This window comes from Acipenser ruthenus, chromosome 12 (assembly GCF_902713425.1).
Source record: "Acipenser ruthenus chromosome 12, fAciRut3.2 maternal haplotype, whole genome shotgun sequence".
Taxonomy (NCBI): domain Eukaryota; kingdom Metazoa; phylum Chordata; class Actinopteri; order Acipenseriformes; family Acipenseridae; genus Acipenser; species Acipenser ruthenus.
The window spans coordinates 16,739,149-16,761,628 of NC_081200.1; the positions used below are offsets into that span (position 1 = coordinate 16,739,149).

At 42.2% G+C, this 22,480-nt stretch overlaps 1 protein-coding gene across 1 annotated transcript in view; it reads left to right on the plus strand.

Annotated features, from left to right (window-relative positions):
• LOC117416760 (rootletin-like) overlaps positions 1–22,480 on the plus strand; it is a 75,106-nt gene that overhangs the window by 31,838 nt on the left and 20,788 nt on the right. The window contains exons 15-22 of the mRNA XM_059034213.1: positions 4,255–4,400; positions 4,685–4,861; positions 5,293–5,427; positions 13,252–13,490; positions 13,642–13,801; positions 15,036–15,203; positions 21,055–21,439; positions 22,290–22,468. Coding sequence (XP_058890196.1) covers positions 4,255–4,400; positions 4,685–4,861; positions 5,293–5,427; positions 13,252–13,490; positions 13,642–13,801; positions 15,036–15,203; positions 21,055–21,439; positions 22,290–22,468 — 1,589 coding nt within the window. The remainder of the gene's footprint in view (positions 1–4,254; positions 4,401–4,684; positions 4,862–5,292; positions 5,428–13,251; positions 13,491–13,641; positions 13,802–15,035; positions 15,204–21,054; positions 21,440–22,289; positions 22,469–22,480) is intronic.

Below are 22,480 nucleotides of genomic sequence, written 5' to 3' on the forward strand. Positions count from 1 at the left end.
ACTTTCATTACGACTACAATCCTTTTAACTACTAATAATGAAGGAAGGTGTTGGCAGCATTACAGTCATTCATGGAGAGCCTGTAGTATGCGATAGTAGGTTTCACATTTGAGAGCCTTTTTTTATTTTTTGGGCGGGGGGGGGGGGGGGCAGCAAGTCTTTTTATTCCCTTTAATTTGAGGGGACTCGACATGGTTCTTAGGGGCGAGCAGGGATATTGAGGAGTAGGGACACAGTGGGTAGAATGTGAGTTAAGTGTTATTTTATGTCGTAGGACCTGGGGGCACATTGAAAAATAAAATAAACAGTGGTCTTCTCAGGGTGTTTTGAGAAATGATTATCTATGATACTTCTTCGGAATACCACCCCTTCCCTGTTTTGTTCTTGTTGTGGTTCAATGAGAACTTGGTTGAGTATTTTATAGGCAGTCCGTGTGCCCTGATATGGACTATTTTACCATGCATATACACTACCGGTCAAAAGTTTTAGAACACCCCCATTTTTCCAGTTTTTATTGAAATTTAAGCAGTTCAAGTCCAGTGAATAACCTGAAGTGGTACAAAGGTAAGCGGTAAACTGCCAGAGGTTTAAAAAAAAAGTTTAGGTTACCAAAAACTGATAAATAATGTACATTTCAGAGTTATACAAAAAGGCCTTTTTCTGGGAACAAGTAATGGGTTAACAACTTACAGCTGTTCTGCAGCAATGGAAGTAAATTAAGCCTTGAAAGTTGATGCTAACAATTCCTACAGGTGTCCCAACTTTTGTTGATTACTTACAAACCCTCTGTCTGTATAAAAGCAGTGTTGGAACAGACTGTGTTACTACACCCTCTTAAGCATTATTTGGACAGTATTGTACTGCAGGAAGTAGTATATTGCTCTCATAATGGCGAGAAAAAGGCAATTAACAAAGGAAGACAGACAGACCATTATAACCCTTAAAAGTGTAGGTCTTTCCTTTAGAGAAATTGCAAAGAAAGCCAAGGTGTCAGTGAGTACAGTTTCCTACACCATCAAAAGGCACTTGGAAACTGGAGTAAACTCTGACAGGAAGAGGTCTGGCAGACCCAAAGCCACAACAGAATCAGAAGACAAGTTTCTGAGAGTCAACAGCTTGCGTGGTAGGCGGCTCACAGGACAACAGCTTCAAGCACAGCTTAACACTGGTCGAAGTAAGCAAGTCTCAGTTTCAACTGTGAAGAGAAGACTTTGAGCTGCAGGTTTGACAGGTCGAGTGGCAGTAAGAAAGCCATTGCTAAGATGGCAAAATAAGAAAAAGAGGCTTGCCTGGGCCATGAAGCACCGCCAATGGACTACTGAAGACTGGAAGAAGGTCTTATGGACCGATGAATCAAAATTTGAAATCTTCGGTTCATCACGCAGGGTTTTTGTACGCCGTCGAGTAGGCGAAAGGATGGTTCCTCGGTGTGTGACACCAACTGTCAAACATGGAGGAGGAAGCGTGATGGTCTGGGGCTCTTTTACTGGATCCAGAGTCGGCACAGAGTAAGTGGCACCCTGAACCAAAACTGCTACCACAGCATTTTGCAGCGCCATGCAATACCCTCTGGTATACGCCTAGTTGGTCAGGGGTTCATCCTACAGCAAGATAATGACCCAAAACAGACCTCCAGGCTATGTCAGAATTACCTTAGAAGAAAAGAACAAGACGGTAGGCTTCAAATCATGGAATGGCCAGCACAGTCTCCAGACTTAAACTCCATCGAGCTGGTTTGGGATGAATGGACAGAAGGGTGAAAGCAAAGCAACCTACAAGTGCAACACATTTGTGGGAACTTCTGCAACAGTGTTGGGAAGAACTTTCTGAACAATATTTGATTTCCATTGTAGAAAGAATGCCACAAGTGTGTTCGGCTGTTATATCTGCAAAAGGTGGCTACTTTGATGAGTCAAAAATTTAGATTAAATTTTGTTAAACAAAACGATTCCATGATTTCTTTTTTTATCTCCAATTGTTTATTTGTTCTATGCTTTAATTTCAGAGTACATTGAGACATTATACTGCGTAAATTTCAATAAAAACTGGAAAAATGGTGTTCTAAAACTTTTGACCGTTAGTGTATATCTTAAATAAAAAAATAAATTATTACGTGCACACATATAAATATATGTTAGAGACAAACTAATATTTATGTATAAATGTCGGCCTATTTGTAACATTGTAAAAATGATTATTAGTAAAATATATCGTAAAATACATACATTACTGTTACAAATATTTCAAATGTTCTGATTCAGAGCCATTGCGCCGTGTCTGGCTCCCTGTAAAAGGATAAAGCGGTTCTGATAATGAATGAATGAAAAAATGATTCCGAGCCCCCTTCAGTTCCTGTTTGGTAACAACAACAATGCTTGATCCTTAGTACCGTACTAAATCTGGGGATCAGCTAGTCTCCAACCTTGTTCTGCTTGTTTTTTCGACGCAATTGGTACTAACTTAGTACGCAGCTGAGGATGATCCCGAGATAGTACCGTACTAGCTAGTACGCAACTTAGTACGCAGCTCCGTACTAATTCTGCAAGTTCGTTGCAATTGACCCATAACGTTTAACAATTATTTAGAGTTCCAAATGACTAAACACCAGTGTTACACCTGTGTAGGAATCGAGCACTTTTATTTTTATTTATTTATTTATTTTTACTATACACACATGCCATTTACATACAAACGTTTCACACGTCTGTGGTTTTACAGACAAGGCTGAAGTTGGCTTCTTATTCGCCAGTGTAGGGATGAATTCTGGATGTTCACCTAACCCCAAACAATTCAATCAAGTTCATCAAGTCTATTTATTTGAAGGTTAACACACAGCTTTTACAGAGCGCTCTGGAGACCCACTCAACCGGCACTTTATCAGTACTCGGAAAATTGCGATCTGCCTGAATTCCTTTTTACATCAGTATATAGCATTCTCTATTCTAAACATTGCACCAATAATATTCTAACACACAGCAGTTAATTCAGTCTTGTACCAATCACCTTGCCGTCCACGTCTGTAACTCTTATCTTCTCTTTTCAACCCTATATCAAGAAAAACAACCATATATGGTCATACCACCAAATGGTGTCTACTGAAGCAGTTAAAACTGGTCCCGCTATCTCACATTCCATTCCCCACCCATCCTTACACCACCTCACCCCAACTATTATATATGAGGCGCTCAAAACTTAGCCAACTGCATGAGTTCGCATACAACTTAATATATTTATTCCTTCACCAGCTTCTTATTCGCCAGCTTCTCATTCGCTCAGCTTCTTATTCACAGGCTTTTAGTGGATAAATGCATTTGTCTATGTTGAAGAAGTTGCCCTGAATCTAACTGGTTAAATCACATCGGCCCGCTGATTTCTCTGAATAAGTAGCCTTGCATTTAACTGGTTAAATCATGCTGGGCCGCTGATTTCTCTGCAGGTACCTGGCGAGGGGCAACCCCTCTGTAAGCTACACCTGTATTTAGCCCAGCCAAACGTGGTTTAAGACTTTTGATACTGGTGCAGATGGTAATTCTAAGTGATTTAGTTTTGCCGCTGCAACATGATAAAAACAGCTAAACTCTTTGAGCTGTATAGAGACTCTCGGTAGTTTCAAACAAGTTTTTCTAACTTGTACAAGAAACTACCGTTCCTGTCATATATATATATATATATATATATATATATATACTGTATATATATATATATATATATATATATATATATATATATATATATATATATATATATATATATATATGAGAATTATCAGACTATGAAAAGGCAACACAGCCCAGTACAGTATATGAAACCATAGAATTAATTACATTTTCATAGAATAGATGTATGTCCAAATCAACTATACGGTGGCAAATATCTTCTTATCAACAATAAATCGCATTATGAGAAACCTTCAATAGTAGTCGTCACTGCCCTTATGAAAGTTTATCGCTGTAAGTATGCACAGTAATTTTACAGTTTTCTAATGCTTTTCCACAGTTTACCATGGTTTGCCATGTCTTTTAATATGCTTTACCATACCTCTCTTGGCTTTACAATGCTTGACTGTGCTGTACCATTCTTCCACTATACTTTATTACACTTTGCTGTGCTTTTACTATGGGAATCTTTTATAAGTGTGCTCTTGGTACGGCATAAAAATAAACAGCAGTTGCATCACAAGTCGAGTTCATATATTGTGTAATGAAGTATCAAAATCCATGTATACAATGAATGAAGGTCTGTTGGTTTGTCCAGGCGAGGTGGATCGCGTGCGAGACGAGGCTGAGCTACAGGTCAAGAAGCAGGAGAGAGACCGGAAGATGCTGAGAGAGGCACAGATCGCCATGGGCAACATGGAGCATGCGCACCGCGAGGAGATGGACCGGGCCAGGAAAGAGAAGGTAAGGAACTGGGTTTATCACCCTCCCTGGGGATGTATATACATGACAATGGAGATGCAAAAGATTTTACTTAAAAATCTGTCCTTCAAGTACAGTCATACCCCATATATTATCAGTTTACTACCAATGCAGAATGTGTGGGACTTCTCATTTGACCCCAAAACATGTTTCTGCTGCGGCGACTGTCAAGAATGGCATTGAATTTTGCGCATGTCTTTAGGTCTGTCACTCTTCAGACTCAGATTCTCTCTTCCCTCTCTCACTGCTGTCTCTCTACCCCCCAGGAGAGTCTGTGTCTGGAGCTGACAGCGGAGCGGGAGGGGGCAGTGCGCAGGCTGCAGCAGGAGCGCGATGACATCACGGCGCACTGCGAGGCAGAGAAGAAGGAGCTGAAGGAGGAGATGGGTGCCCTGCAGCAGGACAGGGACAAGAGCCTCATTCTGGCTGAGAACAATAAACAGGTCTCCTCTCTTATTCTTCTACACACATACAAAATGCAGCTGAAGAATTTATTTGTTGATGCATTTTGGTTTTATAGAAGAACATTTATTTTAATTTGTATAGTTAACTAATTACCATTGTGAATAGTGGTTCATCTATAAAGGCCACTGCTGTATGGAGTAAGTTAGGCAATTAGGAACTTGCATATTCAAATCCTGATCACTTTCAATTGCTGATCTTGGCAGCTAACCCACAGGAAGCGCTGCATTGGCCTTAGTGCACCTGCAGACATTTAACATTGATTGTTCAGAAGTTTGTGAGGGACTTGGAGCTACTTAAAGCTGCTACAAGTCTCTATCAAGTCTCTATCATAAAACAGGCAAATCCCTGCATCCTTTTGTGTACATGTATGAATCTGCTGCTGTGTTGAAGAGACTGTCGTGGCTTGCAGGCGCTGTCCCTGAAGGAGTCGGAGAAGATGCTGCTGGCAGAGAAGCTGGCCAACGCTCAGCAGAATCTGGCCAACGTTACAATGGAGATGGAGCGCATGCGGAGAGAGGCGCTGAGCTGCCAGGAACAGGACAAGGTGAGCTGGGGTCCCAGGGAACTAAAGGAGGACAGGGGTCTTTCACAGGGGTCTTGATTATAGCAAGCACATTCATCTCTGTGACTTCTTTATATGGTTGTTTTTTTATACTAAAAAGAATAGCATTGCAAGGAAAATGTCCTTTAAAAAAATCGGTTTGATACTTAAAATTATATGTTCCTTCTCACGTCAAACATCATTATAAGATATCTAACTACCACCATTGTTTTAATATTAAATTAAGACCAAACCTGTAATTTATTTACTTTTAAAGTCAAAAATACACTTAGGGGACTTACACACTTCTTTTAATAGTTTAAACAATGGTGATATTCAGATTGGTCACAGTTTAGATACATTTAACAGACCCCAATGCCTGTATTGTCTCCCAGCTGCCTGAAGACACACTGAGCAAACTCAGCAAATGTCATTACTTACACCATATACATAAATATCTCATAAACACACTTTTATAAAAAAATAAAATAAAATAAATTACAAATTACAAAAGTAAGTCATAAAAAAGGAAGGAGGTTTATGAGACGTTTATCTCAAGTTTTTATTCTCAAGCACAAGAGCAGAGAAACCATTTGATACAGGGCAGGGGCAGAGTTTTCTTTCCTTCCCACCAGGCAGCTGCTTTACGATACTAAGAAAGAGAGTGCTAGCTTGTATTTATGTGTTAAATATAATTGCGGCATCATTTTCCCTTCAGGGAACACAACGACTTTGTAATTATTTGTACAATATATTGTGTTGGTACTGCCCCACCTTTTCACTTGTTTTTTATACTTTAATTTGGGATATGCTACTTTGATTGCTCAATGCTCTAGTTGATGCTCGTCAAATTGCAAAAAGTAGGATTCAATCCTATTTATTTTGCGTCGCTCCAGTGCCAGTGCCGCTCCCGCGTCCCCCGTCACGTCGCCTGTGGTGTGAAAAATACTTCTCAAAAGAATAGGTTCTATTCATTTTGTCGCATCGCTGCACAGTTTCGCTTGCCACATCACGTCTGGTATGTAGCAGCCTTTACAGTTCAACTGTTTTATTTCATGGTTTTTTTCATTTTCAAACATTCTTTAAAGAAAATGTTGAATTAGCTAAAAAAAAAATAAAAAAAGAGTAATTTGTATAGTCAAGTAAAAAAATCGCTTGTTAAATAAACTGGTACCACATCAAATTACCTATGAGTAAAATGAAAGAAGGGAAGCAATTCTGTTATATGAACAATACAAACATGCTGATACTTGCCACCAAATACATTTCAAACAGTGTTTGTATAAATATTCAAAAGCTCTACAATTCAGCTAAAGCACTAAAAACTGTAAATGAGAACCAGCATATTTCCTATAAGCACTGCAAATCATCATATCTGTGCAGCAGTGTCATGGCAGTGGTTACATATTCGTTCAATCTTGTTATTCTCACAATGCTCCAGGACACCATTAACAGTATCACATCAGAGTTGAGGATGCTGAGGACTCAGTTTGAGGATGCTGTATCGGGCCACGAGTGCGAGGGGCAGAGTCTGACAACAGAGGAATGGGAGAAAAGTCCATACAGATATGTTAAGGCATATTAAAAAGCATGGCGAACCATAAAACTATGGTAAATGCATAGAATACTCATGAAAAGCATGGGAAAACTGTACATTTGAACGGCAATAATGCATAGTTCCTGTGCTTTTCCCAAGGGTATACTATACATTCATCATAGTTTACCATAGTTTGCCATGTTTTTCAATATGCTTTACCATTCCTCTGTAAGCTTTACAATGCTTACCTATGCTATACCATACTTTAACTATGCTTCACTATTCTATGCTTTTACTATAGGACACTTTATATAAGAGTTCCTAGTAGCTTATTGATCCCAGTCATTCTTAAAGGATCCCAACAGCATGGCATTGGTTAATTATATACACACCAACAAACTACTGGTCTTTAAACACTGAACTGTGTACAGCTATGGCCAAAAGTTTAGCATCACCCTATATAATTAACTAATTTTGCTTCATAAAGTGCTGAATAATGTTGCGTTACATACATATTGAAATACATACTGCTTTGTAGTTTTCCATCTACTTAATAAAAAACTGTCAATAATTGAAAAATGTGACATTTCAAAATCTAAGATGAAAAAAATGAGCATCCTCCCTGGCACTGTTAACTCTACCAGGTGAACAAGGCATACTGATCCAGACCACAAGACAATATCTGGTCAAAGGTTAGTGGTGGCAATCTCAGGTGGAAAAATAAGCCGTTGACCAACATCTGCCAGCATTATCCAATCTCTAGCAGCTTCCAGTTTTCCTGGGCGAGGTTTAGTTTTAACATCTTCTCTTGGCGGTTGCTCTCCTGGGTAGAGGAATGTTGTCTTTTGTATGTGATGTTTTGATGGAACTGGTGGCAACTTATAGGCCAAACATCGCAGCACCTGGTCATGGCGCCAAGTAAACCGTCCTTGGCTAAGAGCCACCTTAAATCCTGTCAAAATGTGCCCTAATGTTGCAGGTGATGAACACAAAGGACATGAGAGATCCTCTCCTACCCAGAGGTTTAGGTTCTGTGGTGATGGGAGAACATCATATGTTGATCTGATGAGGAAACTGATCCTGCTCTGTTCCATTGTCCATAGCTCTTGCCAGCCGATCTTGCGTTGTTCCACACTCTCCCTTCTCATCCGTTCTCCCTGTTTGGCCTGGGAAACGGCCTTTACGCACCTCATCCACTCCTGCTTTTGCACCTCATTGACTAACAGCTTCCTCTGTTGAGCTGGGGCTGCCTTGTGTCATGTAGGAGTTGCTGAACTGAGACCAAGATCCCCTGTTCCATGCTGAACTTGCCCCATGATATCACCGATTCAAAGGGCAGCCTTTGCATCCTCCACAGCTTTCTTTGCCGCCCACTTTCTTCCAGTTTTCAACACAGGTGCTGCCTCCCTTATGCATTTGTCACGTGACTCTACTAATGTCATTTCCAGTTGGACCTTGGCGCACTTAAACTCCTCGGTTAGAGTGGAGACTGGTAGCTGCAGTATTCCTTTACCATAAAGTCCCACTCTGCTGAGGCAGCGTGAAACTCCCAACCATTTCCTGATATGTGAACTGATTAAAGCTTCCAGCTTCTCTACTGTTGCCTAACTTCTCCCACACGAACTGTACTATACTACTATTATGGCTTCCGGTAGACTTTTGTGATATCATTTTGTAGTTTCTTTGATTACATGATGTTAAATAAAAGATCTAAATTATGTTCCTATATACATATTTTTTAAAGAATGCCTCAATCCCAAAATTCTAAGTGATGCAAAACTTTTGGCCATAGCTGTGAGTATTCACGCAGAGAAAACTAGAAAATTGAAATCTGCAGTCTGGTGTGATGGTTCTGTCATCTCCATCAGACCATTTAGCCAGATCTATTAGGTACTTGCTAGCTTGCCATGTTCTCGACATACACACAATTACATACACAGATTAAGGAAGTGTGAATGTTTTTTTTCTGTTGTTGTTGTTGTGGTTGTTATATAAGTTATCCAAAACACTGAGTGTCTCTGTGATTAAAAGAAGATATTATTTTAAGGAGATTTGAAAATATGTCAGTGAAAAAATGACTAAAACAGAAGCAACAGGACAGAGTTATACAGCCCCATTCCACTCCTGTACTTCTTCAGCACAGATTAACACAATTAAAATACATGGCTGGGTTCCAGGTAGCAGCACAGCAGGTGTTTTAAGGAGCTCAGGCTGCTCGGGACACAAGCTGATTTATATCATGCTGCCCCTTGGAGATATATGGACAAAGGAAACTGGTCATTTTATTACACTAAGCCTCCTGTTGTTTATTGAACCTCCACACGCCATTAAAGATCATGTACCATAACACTAAAACAACCGGCTCCAAATACATTTTTAAAGTCTGAATTTGGGGTATGAAGTCTTAAAAACCGTGAATACTGCACTGTACCTCGGCGGTTCACTGGAACCCTCAGCAACTCCTCCCCAATGCACAGACTGAGGTTTATCTACATGTTTAAGAGATCTGTTTAGATTTATCATTGGTAGGGTTGTATTTTGTTCACTGCACATCATGGTCTAAAAATGGATATTTCACAATTGAAACATAATATTTATTAAAGCAGAAAAAAATGGTGTCACATTCAAAATTGTTAATTTTCTTTAGAGTTATTATACAACAAATGTCACAGAAATTGTGAAATCCGTGCTCAGTCATTGGGACCTGCTGCATTATACAGAAGACTCGCTAATCCAAACCATCTGGGCCCGGGATCTTCTCAAAAATGGTATCATAATTGACTCCTAGCCATCTATAGACCTTTTAGATTGTTTTGGGTGTATGAACCAAAACACAATTGATTTTATACACATTTATACAAATATTTACGCAATTATGAGAACCCTCTGTAAGTGTGTGCACTGCCTAAGTGAATTAAACGGAGGCATATTAAAATGTAAAAATTCTGCTTTTTTATTTGTTCAGAGTATGAGAACCTTAATTCTCCCTCTCTCTGTGTGCAGTATGTCCTAATGGGGTTTACTGTTCCATCTTTATTAAAAAAAAGATCTTAAAGGTAAAAGTGAGAAACATTTTAAATGAAGTGTTTCATGCATCAAAACGTAGGCCCATTATTTGATTTTATATAAACTACAAATTTACCAGGAATGTATCAGCATTTATTGCATATAAATTTAAAAAATCAGTGAATATCAAAGTGTTATTGGCACATACAGGTAGTGGACAAAAAAATGGAAACACCAATGTAAAGTCACTTAATAGAGCGTTGGGCCACTATGGTATCCCGCTCTGTGGAGTTCTCGGCGGACCATTTTTGATGAAACTGGCTGCTCACACCCCAGGTTGAAATTTGCAGTCAATTGATCTGCAGTTGCTCATCTGTTTTGCCTTGCACTTTGAATGAATGCATGGATATCACAATCCTGGAGTATGCGCTTCTGCCCACTGTTGCCCTTTGCTGCTGATGTCTTTCCCTCGGAGTTCCATGCCGACAACACCTTAGACACCGTTGCTTGTGAAACATCAGCAAGTTGAGCTGTCTTGGTCACTGAAGCTCCTGCCAAACGTGCCCCAACAATCACCCCTCTTTCAAAGTCACTGAGGTCTCCTCTTGCAGCCATGCTAGCCATAATTATAGGCAACCAGGCCTGTCCAGCATTTTTATACATGACCCTAAGCATGCTGGAATGTTATTTGCTTAATTAACGCATGAGCCACACCTGTGTGGAAGCCCTTGCTTTCAATATACTTGGTGTCCCTCATTTACCCAGGTGTTTCCATTTTTTTTGTCCACTACCTGTAGTTGATTAGGGTTTTACATTTTGGTCACATTTTAATCACCAATTGTGAATTATTTTTTAATAAGTTAATTATTTTCCAACCTTAGTGTTAATATTGTATTATCCATAACTAAAAATAAATTGAGAGATTTCTAGTCAATACATTTGGATTTGACATTCCATTTAGCCCTTCAGCAGTGTTGTGCTGTTGTATTGACTGAATGACTGACTATTTCTATTGAATGAAATTGACTTTTAGATTCACCTCACAAAACCATTAATACTGAAATAGATTCCATGATAACAGTGTTTGCAAAGACTAAGTACAGCATTGCTGTAATCCATCTTCCCCAAAGTATTAATATTTAAAGTAGTTACCATAACTAAGAAGGCATTGAAAAAACGTGTACGAAAGAATTTTAAATGTGTATTTTAGAATAACTACATGTTGATTGATGAGTTTACATTTCATTTAACCCTTCAACACTATTAGATTTTTTTTTTCTATTGCAGGACATTGGTAGATTGTTTATGTAGGTTCAACTCGCAAAAATAAGTTTCTATTTGGCTAAAAAAGTAAATTCTGGCTTAGATACCACGATAACAGTCTTTGAGAAGTATCTTTGTAATGAATTTCTATTGTTCAAGAAGTTTCCATGATGGTGTGAAACGTAATCAGAGAGCAGCACGCAAGAAAGCTGACCAGGGTAGAGCTGGAGGGGCCGGGTGGAGCCCTCACTGCCCGCTTCCTGCTGCCAGAGAGCACTTCAAAGGGCCTATTGGCCCCGGTTGTTTTTTCCCACTGGGAGATTTCTCTGAGAAAGCACAGGGTGTTGCAAGATAGACTGGGGAAGCGAGTAATTTAACTTGACAAGTTGTTTACATTGGCAGGGACGGCCTGCTTTAACAGCGGTGCAAGGCCAGTCCGAGACCAGTTTGTACCAATTAGTACCAGTACAGGAGAGAGTAATTTAGCATGACATTGTTTACATTGGCACTGGCTTTCCCATTTAACCCCATCAGGATGCCACCAGCTGCAGACCACACATGTAGAGATTCAAGTTTCCTCCCCAGGATACCAGATTAGTCATACTCTTCTCTCCTCTATTCTCTCTCTTTCTGTCATCTTTCTTCACTGTACAATACAATAACATTTATACATCTGCAAATTACAATGCTGGGGTGGTATCCATGTTATCCAAGTTGACCTCAAGTATCAACAAACCAGGCCCAATTTATGGGTTATTTAAATGTTTTGTTTTCTGTTTTTAGGAATAAAATAGTTTATTTTCAGGAAACTGTTTTAGACTGTTGTTGGCTGTTGTATACTAGTAAAGTAGTGCCATGGTGTCGTATCTGAACCACTGTGCAAAATTGGCTAAATATCCATTGTTTTGCCATTGCTGGTAATGCTGTGGCCCTGCTATGTTTTACCTTTGGTACATTGTTATCGTTCTCTATTCCAAAGGTATTTTTCCACATTTTAAGATATGTGGGTCACAAAGCTGGACGTTCCTTTTTTCAAAGTCTATTTTCATAAAATAATAATACAGGTTCATATTTGCGAACCCGGTCTAAACTGTTGTTTGCTACTTTCTCGACAGTCTAAAATGGTTTCTTTGGTATTTAGTGTATTCAATTTCTGCATGTTTCATAACCTAATATGTGTGTACTTTAGGTCATTATTTAACATCGTTCTCCACACTAGTGGTGTGCAGCTGTGATATCTGTGCCTACTGGGATGTTCTATACATATTTTCTATAACTGACTCAAAATTACCACAGTTGCAGAAGGGAGGAAATTACAGTGGCACAGAAGCACCCACCATGGTTGAAAAATGACATTAGTTAGTAAGCCTCGTAAATGTTGCAATGATATAATAATCCAAACAGAAATAGCAATAAAGAATGATATTGTAAAAACACATAATATGAAACATGTACGAAATTAAAAATAATGTATAAACTGTAAATTATATTAAGTATCCTGTTAATGAAAATGAAATGGGCACAGTGATTTTGCAATTTTCCCATGGCTATGCTATGCATTTACCATGGTTCACCATACTGTATCTCTGTGGGCTTTACAATGCTAACCTTTGCTTTACTATGCTTTCACTATGCTTTATTACACATTTGCTATGCTTTTACTATAGTACACTTTTATAAGGGGCTTCACGTACAACTGCTATTTAGACTTATAAGTGAAAGTTCGACAAATAAATACATTTATTCTTCACATTTGAACTAATTAATGTTCAGTAAAGAAAAAAATATTAAACAACGGTGGACTGCCATTTCATCAAAAAGGCTCTAGTCATGTTGCTGATGCTGAATCATTTAGGTCATTTATTAATGTGGTGTGTTGCTTTTTATGAATTGGCATGCTTGCCCTTTTCAGTTTTTATTCTTGGTCGGAAACAGAAAAAGTAAAAGTAGGTGACCTTGGATTGTGATTGCTGGGATTCATGTGTTTGAGCATTGAGTGAACTGTGTGTGCTGCCTTTCAGCTGGAGGAGTTGAAGTTGCAGCTGCGCATGACGAAGGATGCTCATGATGCTGTGCGCTGGGACCTGATCGAGGCTCACAGGTGTGTGCGAGAGTGTGCAGAGGCACGGGACGCTCAGCACAAGGAGGTCCTGGAACTGCGACGGGCTCTGAGCGACGAGGCCCGCGAAAAGGAGGCCATCTTACACTCCAACGAGGAGCTGAGGGGCAACATGAAGCAAGCAGAGAGCGACAGGAGCAGGTACGGGCATCAGGCTGAAGTATCCATTGATTTTCAATTGATTTTTTACTTGTATATATGTACAGGTTCCACTTCTATAAGCAAGAACTGAAGATACTGTGTAGATTTTAGACACTACACAGTAGCTGACCCACTATTCGTGTTTCTGCAGTCTGAAGAGAGCCAACGAGGAGAAAGAGCAGAGACTGGCAATCCTGGAGGAGTCGAAGGCCTCCTTGCAGAAGGAGGCAGCTAAGCTGAGAGGCATCCTGAGGAAGGTGGAGAAATCACAGCTCAAGACTAAACGAGAGCTACACAAGCGGCGCAGACAGGTCAGAGAGGCATTGTGGGATATGGGAGATCCATACAGGTTATTTACAGAACCTCACTGTGTTGTACACAATATATCTCATACTCCTCTAATAGAATGGCCTAGTATAGAGTACAAATCAGAAGAGGTATGATGAGGTTGTATAACGCACTGGGGAGACCACACTTGGAATACTGTGTTCAGTTCTGGGCACCACATTACCAAAGTGTCTTTGTGGCCAGAGAGAGTTCACTTCCGACTACTACAGATGAGTTTTAGAAATACTGAAAGAAACCTAATAAATGGACTGTCAAACATTTTGACTAGAAGTCTTTCTTAATGTGTTCTTTCAAGACTTGAAAGAGAATTCTAGTCGAAAAGTTTGTCAGTCAATTTATTAAGTTTCTTTCATTAATTCTAAATGTTGCACTACTGAGTGTTTTATAGTTATGAATGAAAATACTGATGATACATGACTTACAATTATATTCACAGTGAAAGCTGTGTATAAAACAAATCACAAAAACTACTAGCTAATAGCTGTGAATTAATTCTACAAACAGTTTGCAAAACACAGTGAAACTGTGAGATTCCCACAAGGATTATTCCACATGTTATATTGTCTTCCAACTTATCTTAGATTAGCTTTTATATTTCTAAACTTGATTGTGTGCCTCAGTCACTGATTTCACTTTGGTACAAGAAGAAACAAACTAGAGCACATAAAAGGAAATACATTGGAACTGATGAGCCAAGAAAAGCAAACCTCAAAGCATGTGCTGCTCTTTGTGTTCTTGTTCGGTGTGCCTGCTCTTCTGCGTGCAAGTCCCGGGGTCCTGGTCCTGATTTTCGGGAACCTCAAATACTGCTAATGAAGAAAGCTGCTCAGTGGGTTTTGTGTATACCGTCCCATCCCTGTTTTTTTCAGTTTTTGGCCTGCATTAGAACTTATCTGAAATGCTGTATTTAACACTGAAAGGCATGCCAAGCCTCTCTCTCATTGTTATTTGCTCTTACTCCCCCTCTTTCTCATCTCTCATGCTCTCACTACTCACTGTTCCTATAGGTAAAGATGTGGGATAGTGAGAATTCCACCCTCTTACCCCCTCTCCTTTTCTCCCCTTCCCCTCCCTTTCTCTTCTCCTCTCTCCCACTCATTTGCTGTTCCATCTCATGTACAGCTCCCCTCTCCCCACAGGTGAAGATACCTTCACTCTTTTTTCCCCCTCACAGACCCTCTCCCTCCTCTCTCGCAGGTGAAGCTCCTGGACAGTGAGCGTGCAAAGCGCAGTAAGGAGCTGGGTGAGCTGCAGGCATGGGTCTCACAGGAGGAGCAGAGAGAGGAGAAGAACCGCCAGGAGACCTTCAGCCTCAAACAGAGGATAGTCGAGACAGAGGCCTGCAAGGAGTCCGCCTTCAAAGAGGTATTGCTCCCCTGTTCTGTATGTCTAGCTATCAGCCGCCCTTGCTGTCTATGTATCTTTCTTCCTGTTCCTGTGCTTTGGTATCTGCCTTATTTATAATGCCTGTACTTTATCTCTATATTTGTAATTCATACAGTGCCTATAGAAAGTCTACACCCCCTTGAACTTTTTCACATTTTGTTATGTCAATGCCTCAGAGTTTCATGCATTTAAATGAGGATTTTTTTCCACTTATCTACACACCATACTCCACACTGTTAAGGGGAAAAAAAGTTTTTATTGAGAATTTTTCTATATTAAAAATACAAAACTGAAAGATCATAATTGGATAAGTCTCCACCCCCCTGAGTTAATACTTGGTGGAAGCACCTTTGGCAGCAATTACAGCTGTGAGTCTGTTGGGATAGGTCTCTACCAACTTTGCACACCTAGATTTGTCAATATTTGACCATTCTTCTTTACAAAACTGTTCAAGCTCTGTCAAGTTCCTTGGGGAGCGTTGATGGACAGCAATCTTCAAGCCATGCCACAAATTTTCGATTGGATTTAGGTCGGGGCTCTGACTGGGCCACTCAAGGACATTTACCTTTTTGTTCCTTAGCCACTCCAGTGTAGCTTTTTCTGTGTCCTTTGGGTCGTTGTCATGCTGAAAGGTGAACTTCCGTCCCAGTTTCAGCTTTCTTGCAGAGGGCAGCAGGTTTTCCTCAAGGACTTCTCTGTACTTTGCTCCATTCATTTTCCCTTCTATCCTGACAAGTGCCCCAGTCTCTGCCGATGATAAACATCCCCATAACATGCTGCCACCACCATGCTTCACAGTAGGGATGGTATTCTTTGGGTGATGCGCTATGTTGGGTTTGTGCCAAACATAACGCTTTGCATTTAGGCCATAAAGTTCCATTTTAGTTTTGTCAGACCACAAAACTTTTTGCCCCATGGCTACAGTCTTTTTGCATACTTCAAAATGGGATTCAAGGTGGGCTTTCTTGAGTAATGGCTTCCTTCTTGCCACCCTACCATACAGGCCAGATTTGTGGAGTGCTTGGGATATTGTTGTCACATGCACACTTTGACCAGTCCTAGCCATAAAAGCCTGTAACTCTTGCAAAGTTGCCATTGGCCTCTTGGTAGCCTCTCTGATCAGTCTCCTTCTTGGTCGGTCATCCAGTTTGGAGGGACGGCCTGATCTAGGCAGGGTCTTGGTGGTGCCATACACCTTCCACTTCTTAATAATCATCTTGACTGTGCTCCAAGGGATATTCAAGGCCTTTGATATTTTTTATACCCATCCCCTAATCTGTGCCTTTCAACAACTTTGTCCCGGAATTCTTTTGAAAGCGCCTTGGTGCTCATGGTTGAGTCTTTGCTTTGAAATGCTCTACCCAGCAGAGGAACCTACAGGAACTGCTGAATTTATCCTGAAATCATGTGAATCACTACAATTTAACACAGGTGGAGGCCACTTAACTTTTTCACTTGGAAGTTGTGGGGTAGGATGTGTAGATAAATGAAAAATAAACATTTTTTTAATGCATTTTAATTCCAGGCTATAAGGCAACAAAAGGTGAAAATTTTGAAAGGGGGTGTAGACTTTCTATAGGCACTGTATATACAGTATATATATATGTATATATATATATATATGTATATATATATATATATATATATATATATATATATATATATAGGGTATTCCTTCATCTTTTAAAGGAATGTATTTTTCTCTCAACTGTATGTATATGCAGCCTGTATCCAATTGGTTTGAACAGTCATACGCTCAATTTCTTTCCAGGCTAATTTATTTCCGATTGGTTAATTAACCCTTTGCGGTCCTATGTCGGACATTGCAATTATTCCCATCCGGTCCATTGTCGGACCCTGACATCGTCAAAAAAACGCAAAAAACGGGTTTCTAGTCGTTTTTTCTCCAGAAAAAGCCGAGAAAACCATTTAATGGCCGAGTGGGAGCGACAGGAGCCGAGACAAGCCAATTAAAAAAAAAAAGGCGTATCTCATGAATAGTCATACTTGCCCCTGGCATCACATAGGGACGGTCATAAGAAAACAAGCTGGCTGATACTGCATCACCGCACAGAGACTGTCACGGACATTTGCACAGCTTTTTTTGAGATGTTATAGTAATAAAATAATGACTTTGTTCGCATTATTATTATTATTATTATTTATTTCTTAGCAGACGCCCTTATCCAGGGCGACTTACAATCGTAAGCAAATACATTAAGTGTTACAATACAAGTAATACAATAAGAGCAAGAAATACAATAACTTTTGTTCAAGCAAAGTACAAGTGTGACAAACCACAATTCAATAATACAGCAGATAATAGTGGTAGTTACATCAGGATATGATTAAATACAAAATACTACAGGTTAAACACTTGGCAGATTACAGTATTCTGAAGTACAGGATTAAATGCAGTAAAATAGGGGGCAGATAAGAGCAAAATAAAGCACATTTAAATGAAGGGTGATAGTGTCCCAGGATACAAACAGAGGAGTTCTACAGGTGCTGTTTGAAGAGGTGAGTCTTAAGGAGGCACCGGAATGTGGTCAGGGACAGGGCAGTCCTGACATCTGTAGGAAGGTCATTCCACCACTGCGGAGCAAGGGTGGAGAAGGAGCGGGCTCTGGAGGCAGGGGAGCGTAGCGGAGGTAGAGCCAGTCTTCTAGTGCAGGCGGAGCGGAGAGGTCGAGTGGGGGTGTAGGGAGAGATGAGGGTCTGGAGGTTGCTGGGTGCAGTCTGGTCACGGCATCTGCAGGCTAGTACAAGAGACTTGAACTGGATGCAAGCGGTGATCGGGAGCCAGTGGAGTGAGCGGAGTAGTGGAGTAGCGTGGGCGAAGCGAGGCAGAGAGAACACCAGGCGGGCAGCAGAGTTCTGGATGAGCTGGAGCGGACGGGTGGCGGACGCAGGGAGGCCAGCCAGGAGGGAGTTGCAGTAGTCTAGGCGGGAAAGTACCAGGGCCTGGACCAGAAGCTGGGTAGCGTAGTTGGTGAGGAAGGGTCGGATTCTTCGGATGTTGCTCAGGAAGAATCGGCAAGTGCGTGGCAGAGTGGAGATGTGCTGGGAATGAGAGAGGCAGGGGTCCAGGGTGACTCCGAGGTTCTTAGCGGAGGAAGAGGGAGAGAGTGTGGTAGATTCCAGAGGAACAGAGATAGAGAGATCAGAGGAGGGGGAGGAGGAGGGAAAGAAAAGGAGGTCAGATTTAGAGAGGTTGAGTTTGAGGTGATGCAGGTGCATCCAGGAGGAAATAGCAGACAGACAGGTAGAGATACGGGAGGAGATGGTGGAGTCAGAGGTGGGGAAGGAGAGGAAAATCTGAGCATCATCAGCATAGAAATGGTATGAGAAACCATAGGATGCGATGAGGGGGCCCAGGGAGCGGGTGTAGAGAGAGAACAGGAGAGGACCCAAGACTGACCCTTGGGGGACTCCAGTTAAGAGAGGGTGAGGTGTGGAGGTTGCTCCACGCCAGGTTACCTGGTAAGTGCGGTTGGAGAGGTAGGAGGAGAACCAGGCCAGAGCAGTGCCAGAGATCCCCAGGTCAGCAAGAGATGATAGTAGAATAGAGTGATCAACAGTGTCAAAGGCAGCAGAGAGGTCGAGGAGAATAAGGACAGAGGAGAGAGAGGCAGCTCGGGCAGAGTTTAGTGAGTTAGTGACAGACAGGAGGGCGGTTTCAGTGGAGTGAGCAGAGTGGAAGCCAGATTGGAGAGGGTCAAGCAGAGAGTGGTTGGACAGGAAAGCAGAGAGCTGGCGGTGTACAGTCCGCTCAAGGGTTTTGGAGAGGAAGGGTAGGAGGGAGACAGGACGGTAGCTCTGGAGGGAGGTGGGGTCGAGGGTAGGTTTTTTGAGGAGGGGAGTGATGGAGGCTTTTTTGAAGGCAGAGGGAAAGATACCAGAAAGTAGAGAGGTGTTGAGGAGGGAGGAGATGAAGGGGAGTAGAGCAGGAGCAGCAGCTTGAAAGAGGTGAGTGGGGAGGGGGTCCAAGGCACACGTGGTGGGTTTGTGACCCTGGAGCAGGGAGGAGAGGTCAGAGTCTGAGAGGGGCAAGAAAGTGGAGAAGGAGGGCGAGTTAGTAGGGGATGTAGTGGGTGTAGGGGTTGGAGCAGGAGGGGGTGCGGGGGAGGGAGAGGTGTTAAAGAGTTTGCGAATATCTGAGATTTTAGAAGAGAAGAAGGAGGCGAAGTCATCAGGGGAGATAGAGGAGGGAGGAGGAGGGGGGGAGGGTTTAGGAGGGAGGAGAAGGTAGAGAATAGTTTACGTGTGTTGTTAGTGGAGGCTTGGATTACAGATTGGAAATAAGCACATTTAGCAGAGGAGAGAGTAGAGGAGAAGGAGGAGAGGAGAGTGCGGTAAAGGTCTAGGGCAGCAGGGAGTTTGGTTCTCTTCCATTTCTTTTCAGCAGATCGCAGTGCGATTCTTGCCGAGCGGAGCGCCGAGGAGAGCCAGGGATGGGGAGGGGAGGGGCGAGCAGGTCGGGAGGTGAGGGGACAGAGGGAGTCAAGGGAGGAGGTGAGTGAGGAGAAGAGGCTGGAGGTAGCAGAGTCTACGGAGAGTTGTGAAAAGGAGTCGATAGGAGGGAGGTGAGAGAGAGCAGTGGAGGCAAGGACAGAGGGGGAGAGAGATCGGAGGTTACGGCAAGAGGTGACAGTGGGGGTAGGAGGAGGAGCAGGGAGAGGGGGGAGAGACAGAGAAAAAGAGATGAAATAGTGATCAGAGAGGTCCAGTGGTGTGACAGAGAGGGTGGAGGGGCAGCAGGCCCTGGAGAAGGTGAGGTCCAGTTGACGGCCAGCTTTGTGGGTAGGAGGGGACGGAGAGAGACAGAAGTCGAAGGAGTGGAGGAGAGGGAGGAATCCAGCAGAGTGGCTGGGGTTGGAGAGATGGATGTTGAAGTCACCCAACAGGACAGTCGGGGTAGACAGAGAGGGGAGGGAGGAGAGTAGATAGTCGAGTTCATCCAGAAAGTGAGTGAGAGGCCTAGGGGGGCGATACAGAACAATGAGCAGGAGTTGACAGGGAGAGGTTAGTTGGACTGCATGAAATTCAAAGGTATTGACAGAGAGTGAGGAGAGATCGGAGGAGTTTGGTGATAAAACGAGTGATCAGGAGATGATTGATCGGTATGTATGACTATTATTATTATTATTTATTTCTTAGCATATGTGAAAGCGATAGCGAACGAAAGGGTGGGGCGGGGCTGGAGATGCCTAGTGAGTGCTTTGTTGATATGCAGGGCCTTTTAAACCCGTTTGACTGTGGAAAAAAATACTTTTAAACAGCGTGTCTAAAATTAACTGCGCGTGTGAAAATAAATTGAAACTGACGCGCCTGACACGCACTTAATAAATGGACTACAAAGGGTTAAGTCTATATCTTACAATAACCTATTAAACACATGTAGATCACACCTCAGGAGAAAAGGGTCCAGGTTTGATTATTTTAAAATGTTTTTCTTTATACCCTTGCATTCATTTACATCTCCTGTTTTATATATGTTTACAAAGTCAGATCCTCTAAACTGCTGGGCCATCCTGGCAGCAGCGACTTCTAGAAATAAGAAAATATTTACAGTGAGAGCGATAAAACATAACAAATATACATGAAACACGAACCAGGTTTCTAGAATGCAGGGTGGCTGTTCTGAAGCATGTCAAGTTCTCTGTATTGTCATTGTTGTTTCTCAGACTGAAAACAAATTAACCTTTAGCAAAATGTATTTTCACTTTGGGAAGACCTTCTCTCTGCAGTATTACTTTATTGTTATCTTTGTGCCTCTACCTAACCTAATAAAAGAGTGCAGTGTTCTTTAGCTATCTCCCACCCCCAGGTGGCGCTGTTGCAGCAGCAGGTGGCGGAGGTGGAGTACGAGGCGTGGCTGCGTGAGAAGGAGCTGCAGTGCCACGTGGAGGAGCTGCAGGAGGGGGAGCGACGTCAGCAGGAGAGCGCGAGGGAGCTGCAGGGGGCGCTGCAGCGAGCAGGAGTCGAGGCTGGAGACCTTGCCCTGCAGCTCAGCACCTCCAAGGCTCGGGAACATGGGCTGGAGGTCGAGCTGGGCAAGGCAGAGTCCACCAGGCTAGAACTGGAGTTTAGAATGGGGGGCCTGCACTCCGTCCTGCGGCGCACCCTGGGCATCGCCCGCACAGGCAGGGCACAGAGCTCAGGGGCACGGGGGCACAGCCCCTCACCCAGGAGAGTGGTGTCTCCACTGAAAGGTAAAGCACAGCTCCCACTGCGTTAGTTACTGTGTGTAATTGCAGCAGTTGTCAGGCAGTAAAGTGTAGTTATATGCAATTACAGCATAAACAGTTTTATAGGCACTGGTAACAATTTTTCTTACAAACTAGCCATTTCTCCATATAAGTTTCCCTTAATAAAAGCATAGTGAGATGCTGGTAAAGCATAGGTAAGAATTGTAAAGCCCAGAGAGATATGGTAAAGCATATTTAAAAAAAAACAACACGTCAAACCAGCGAGAAACAGTGTGGTAAATACGTAGTATAACCATTAAAAACACATGGGAAAACAGCAAAATAACCATGCAATTAAAGTTAAACTTTTTTTAAGTAAAGTTTTATTTAGTTAGGATTAGGGTTGGAATTAAATTTTAAAACCAAAAAATCCTGTATTCCTTAAAAAAAGAAGTACTACATATAATCTGGGGGCTGTGTGGTCCAGTGCTTAAAGAAAACGGCTTGTAACCAGGAAGTCCCCGGTTCAAATCCCACCTCAGCCACTGGCTCATTGTGTGACCCTGAGCAAGTCACTTAACCTCCTTGTGCTCCGTCTTTCAGGTGAGGCGTAATTGTAAGTGACTCTGCAGCTGATGCATAGTTCACACACCCTCTGTAAGTCTCCTTGGATAAAGGCGTCTGCTAAATAAACTAATAATAATAATAATAATAATCTGAAAAATGTTCTAGTTTAATAATGTTTTCCCATTTGATAAAAAAGGCAAATTGTAAATGCACTTGTTTGTCAAAATGTCTTTGATTGAACCGTACTAAATGCCTGTGCATGTTATGCTGCTTGTGTCTCATTGTCTTCGCTGTCTCTCCCCCGCAGGGGTGGACAGCCTGGACAGACTGCGCAACTACAGCCCCTCCGGCAGCCGTGGCAACTTCCCCCTGTGCTCACTCTCCCCCTCGCGTGGGGGTGGGGGGGTGGGGGACCTGGACCCCGAGGTGGTGCGGGCCGCGCTCAAGGACTTCCTGCAGGAGCTGTGCGAGGCTCAGAGAGACCGGGTGAGTCTGTAC